Source organism: Mastigoproctus giganteus, chromosome 10 (assembly GCF_048544385.1).
Source record: "Mastigoproctus giganteus isolate SK-2022 chromosome 10, ASM4854438v1, whole genome shotgun sequence".
Taxonomy (NCBI): Eukaryota; Metazoa; Arthropoda; class Arachnida; order Uropygi; family Thelyphonidae; genus Mastigoproctus; species Mastigoproctus giganteus.
Window position 1 is genome coordinate 11,692,135 of NC_143584.1, and position 5,410 is coordinate 11,697,544.

The 5,410-nt window shown below is 36.2% G+C and overlaps 1 protein-coding gene across 1 annotated transcript; it reads left to right on the forward strand.

The window, feature by feature from the left end:
* Nucleotides 1–3,154: 3,154 nt before the first annotated feature.
* On the forward strand, nt 3,155–5,146 carry LOC150078703 (ATPase family gene 2 protein homolog B-like). Its single transcript, XM_090382284.1, has one exon. The coding sequence runs from the start codon at nt 3,155–3,157 to the stop codon at nt 5,144–5,146; it is 1,992 nt and encodes a 663-aa protein (XP_090238410.1).
* The last annotated feature ends 264 nt before the right edge of the window (nt 5,147–5,410 follow it).

Consider the following 5,410-nt stretch of genomic DNA (forward strand, 5'->3'; position numbering starts at 1 on the left):
GCCTAGCCTCCAACGCTGCAATTTGCAGAACTTAAGCCTTTCTTAGTAAGAGAAACTCTTTTGCTCCACTCTCCAATCTCATCACCCTCTGTACTTGTTCCAGCAGCTCTACATCCTAACAAAATGAGGCCTCTGGACTTGTATGCAGTACTCAAGGTGTGGTCTGACCATTGCCTTATACAAGGGGATAATAACCTCCTTATCCCTCATAGCAAAATTGTTGTATGTCATTGACAATGCCCCATGACCTGCTCTGGAACCTGTTTGCACTGCTCAGAAAACTCCATATTTGACTGCACAATTACTCTCAGGTCTTTTTCATCTATTACTTAGTCCCCCATGGTTTGGAACTGTACCTAGTGCTTTTTTCCTATATTTATTAATGATAATGATGAAGGTATATTGGGTTTAATGTCTAAATTTGCATATGATACAAAGGTTTGGCAAACTAGTTTATAATAGTAGTAAATGGGCAGTGCTCCAATTTTTACAGCACTCTTTTATGTGCAACAGTATCAAAGGTTTTCCTGAAACCCAAGTATATGATATCAAAATAATTTTTTGTATCCAGTTTCTTTGTTACTTCGTTACAGTGTACAACTGTATTGGTCAGACAAGATCACCCCTTAACGAATCCGTGCTGTGATTCATTGAAATTATATTACTGTCTAGATTGTCCTGCATTAATTCTTGAACCAGAGACATCATAATTTTATCTACAACAAAGTCAACAGTTCTCCAATTACTGTTGTCACCTTTTGATCCCCCTTTGTCAATTGGGGATACATTTTGCACATCTCCAGTCCATTGGGACCACCATACTGAATCTAAATACTCTCTCGATAATTATGGCTAAGCATTTGCTTAGCTCCTTTGCTGCCCCTCTTAACTGGATAGAAAAAAACCTCCATACCCAGCATTTTTTTATGTTTAGCTCAAAACAATTTCTCTACCACTTTCGATTCAATTATCACAAAATCATTTAGCTCCCTACTAGATTTTGATGAATTCTCCTCCGTACAGAACCTCTGATGCATGAAGGTAGATGCAAAACAGTTATTCAGTTTGTCAGCAATCTGAGCAGGATCATCAACAATCAAGTGGACCAATGTGATGCAACCCCTTCCTTCTACTGTTAATGCAACTAAAGAGTCATTGCTGCTTTTCTTGGCATCCTTGCCAGAGATTTCTTATAATCTGGCTTAGTTTCTTTGTAACTTCATAACAAACTACTTTATACCTACCACAGGCTCCTGTATCACTTGATAATTTATATGCATCCCATCAATTTTTCTTCCCTGCCACAAGTGTTGTCAGTGCATCTGACATCCATAGGCCTTGATCAGTATTTCTTAATTGGTATGAAAAGCCTAGTAGAGCTTCTCTGAATATTTTCCTGAATGCTTTCTATTTAGAATTTCCTCTTGGTAACATCATCAGATGGTTCCACTGTATACAATTTAAAAACTGCATGAGACCTCTAAATCATCCTTAAGAAAGCTAAAGCTCTTCCCTTTACTCTTGACATTATGTCTTTAAGTAAATCCTATATTGGACACTATGATCTCTTTTTCCCAGAAGGTCTTTTACAAAAACATTCTGCTTGTTTATACTGCAATACCCAGGGAACTTTACGTATTAGTGGTGACAAATTATGAAGGAACGAAAGTTCATACAGCATCAGCCAAAAAATAATATCAACAAAAAGAAACAAACAACTGTCCATTTTTTGAGAAGTCTACAATACCATCACCTGGTGGCATTGGGGGAACATGTATATTCATGAAAACAAAGACTCAGTTCTGATATTTCACCATTGGTAACAAAATTCCTATTTATGCTTCTGCTGACACATACTTTGCAGTAAACCATATTAAGCAGAACTGTTTCATGTGTTTTTATGGCCAGCAGCATATAAATTGCCCGAGTAATGTAACATTGCCTAATCAGAGTAAAAAAAAAAAGTTGTCTTCACAAAAAGTGGCACCTTTCTATCGCTCTTCACAAAAAATGGGAAGTTGTATAGGATGTTTATTTTTGTTCTTTTTTTTTTTTGCCTGATGTATAAGCTTTCTTCCATGCACAACTCATACTAAAGTTACCCTGATATTGCTCTACTTCTAAAGAAATAGCATCAGTACAATGTTAATCTGCCTTTAAGAAACCATCTGTGGTGTCTAAGAAGAACGAATACCTGAAGCAAGTTGTCAATAGCAGCGTCTCATGATAATAACAGAATCTGGCTTTATATGTAATAGTTGTTTTTATATTATGGAATGTTTTGTGATAGTTTTAATGTTATTCGTGATAAAGGAAATTGTTAGTGTTATTTTTTATTCGCCATATTAAAACTTTATCATGAAAAACATGTATCCATTATATATCCCTAATTGTTAAAAAAAAGATGAATAAAAAAGTTGCGCGTGTGCCGAGAACGCGCAACTTTTTTACGAAGCTGAAACATCCTTCGCGTTTCTTTTAGGTATTTTGATTTGTATATATTGATTACGAAATAAAAGAGCTTTTTTTATTCTAAATATATTATTGATCATTCACAAATTTACATAATTTCTGGAAGACAGATACAATGGATTTATGATAACTAAAGTAAACGATGTATACTTGCGATTGCAACGTATCTAAATATCTCTGGAAAACAGCGTCGATTGAAGTACCCATCTTTGTAGTTGAAGCGACATACGCAACGTTAGGGGCACCTAACAATGGAATGTAACGAAAATGCGAGACGAAAAAAATAAATTGTCGCAGCCATATGACAAATACCTGTATTGTTGCAGTCATATGATATAAATACTTGTATTGTTGCAATCATACTAACTACAGTAGTAACTGCGAGAATTATATACATTTCTTTATTTTTTACATATACATTTTTTCACCATACTAGTTTTATTATTTCTCATTTTTCTCTTGTCAAAACGCAATTAGCTAGATGAATAATGGACTATAGTTGAACTTAAACTATAATTGCCAATTTGTAAAAGCAATGGAGAAACGTGACACGCGAGACTGACCAATCAACGGGCTATTTAGTTACACAAGAGCTTTCAGTTACGTTCTCTCTATCACATAAAAAAAAAAAAAAACTTTCAGGATCATACTGTGTAATTCTTTTGGCAGTAAGGTGCATATAATGGAGGCTAGTAAGTCAAGTTTGAATGCTGAGGATATTATCGTCGAAGTTGATGTTGTAATCACAAGAGTTGAAAATGTTATGCATTGCAAACGTAATCAAGAACAGCTTAAGCCAGTTGTCGCTACTCTTCTTCAGGATTACGACTTCCATGTAAATATTTCAGTCAACATTGCACTGAGAAACGAGTGGAACATTTTGAAGTTATGTGTAAGAAGTATAAAAACAAAAAATGGAACGTCTCTGACTGTTTTGAAATGGGATGATGAGCGACATAGTCGTAGTAATGGTATTACAATCGAAATTAATAATATAGTCAGCCATCCACGTTACCAGCAACTTTACTTCAAAAGATATTTTAGACTAGAAGGAATGGATGCTGAAAAGTTGCTTTTCAAGAACTGTCTTATCAACCCCGTTTTATGTGAGAAAACTTCACCATCTTTAGTTAATTGGCTTCCCCAAAGTATTTTAATTATTGGACCGCCTGGCGTGGGCAAGTCGGATTTGGTGTATGAAATGGCGCACGAATGCAATCATTTTTTATTGCCTGCCAGAGGCTCGGATCTAGCTATCTCACATGTCGACGGAAGTCGCATGCTTCTTCATGATGCGTTTCAATCTGTAGAGTTTCTTTCCGTTGAAGGAGGATGTATTCTTTTTATAGATGCCTTCGATAGCTTATGCACTGAAAATATTCCCAAAAATGTCATCGAACAGCTTCGTAATTTAATCGAAAATGTACGGGGTAATCAAAATATCCGCATAATTTCTGCAACTAATAAAATAAATAGTCCGAATCAAGCCCTTAGGAAATCTGGACTGTTTGATAAAGAAATACAACTTTCAGTTCCTGATATTTCTCAAAGAAAAGCAATTTTAGAGAAACTCTTCTCAGAGTTTAATTTTTCTTCAGACATTGATGTTAATGAGCTGGCGGAAAAAACATCGGGATATGTGGCAACTGATCTGAAGCTCTTGTGCACAGAAGCGTCATCTGTAAGATACAGAAGGTTTCCCGATGATCTAGTCAATATGAAAACGGAGAAAGTAAGGCATGCAGATTTTTTGGAAAGTTTAGCATCTCTGAAGCCGTCCGTTCAAAAAATTTCACCGTGGAATTTGAAAATTCAACCTACATATTGGGAAGATATTGGAGGAATGGAAGATACGAAACAAAAAATTGAAATGTATATAGAACGGCCATTTAGATATCCTAAGGAATTTTACAGAATGCAAGTTCCGCCTCTAAAAGGAGTTTTGCTGTTTGGTCCGTCTGGATGTTGCAAAACCACTCTGGTTCGTGTCGCTGCAACTAGGTGCCATATAAATTTTCTCAGCGTTAGTGGTGCTCAACTTTGTTTATCCCATGTGGAGGATTCCGAACGTTCAATCGTGGACTTATTTCAGAGAGCAAAACATTGCGCCCCCTCTGTTATATTTTTAGATGAACTTGATTCCCTAGTAGGAAAAAGAAACTTTGATAATGTAGAAACTGGAATACAAGAAAAGGCGCTTTCTGCACTTCTTAATGAAATGGATGGAATAGAAAACGCGCAGGGATTTCCTGATCTTGGAGAAGAGATGGATTATTGTAATAGACACGTGTTAGTAGTAGGTGCCACAAATAGACCTGATATCATTGACGAAGCACTTTTGAGACCGGGGAGGTTTGATAAAATTATATACGTCCCACAGCCTGATGAAGAATGCCGGAAATCAATATCAACAATTTTGATGAAACAACTGAGTCTTTGTGAGATCAATGCGGATTGGATAGCGAAGCAAACGGAGATGTTTTCGGGTGCTGATTTAGTTAATTTGTTTACAGAAGCTGCTCTTCTGGCCTTAGAGGAACAAGGGTTTGAAGTAAATGCTAGTATGCATAATGATCATTTTGATAAGGTTTTACGAAAGGTGCAACCATCGCTGGATGCTGTCCAGATTAGTATGTATGAGAATTTTAAAGAAAAATATGCTAGGAGTATGTAGTGTTTCAGAAATTCAGTTTTTGATTTTAGGCCATGGCCATCTTGAATGATATATTCGAAACTATTGCTGTGTAGACTACCTTATAAACTGTCACTTATAAACCCCACTTTAAACGAATCTGAGAATCCAAATTGCTCTTCCTTTGAACTCGTTGAGCTAATTGTTTCAGAAGGAAGATTGCTGTTACCAACTGTACTAGCGCCAAGTAGAAGACTGAACTTTCACGAACGACTGTATTTAGGGTCATCACATTCAGATAAAGGG

Excerpts from the sequence above, each read along its gene's own strand:
- LOC150078703 (XM_090382284.1), top strand. The coding sequence starts at position 3,155 with ATGGAGGCTAGTAAGTCAAGTTTGAATGCTGAGGATATTATCGTCGAA.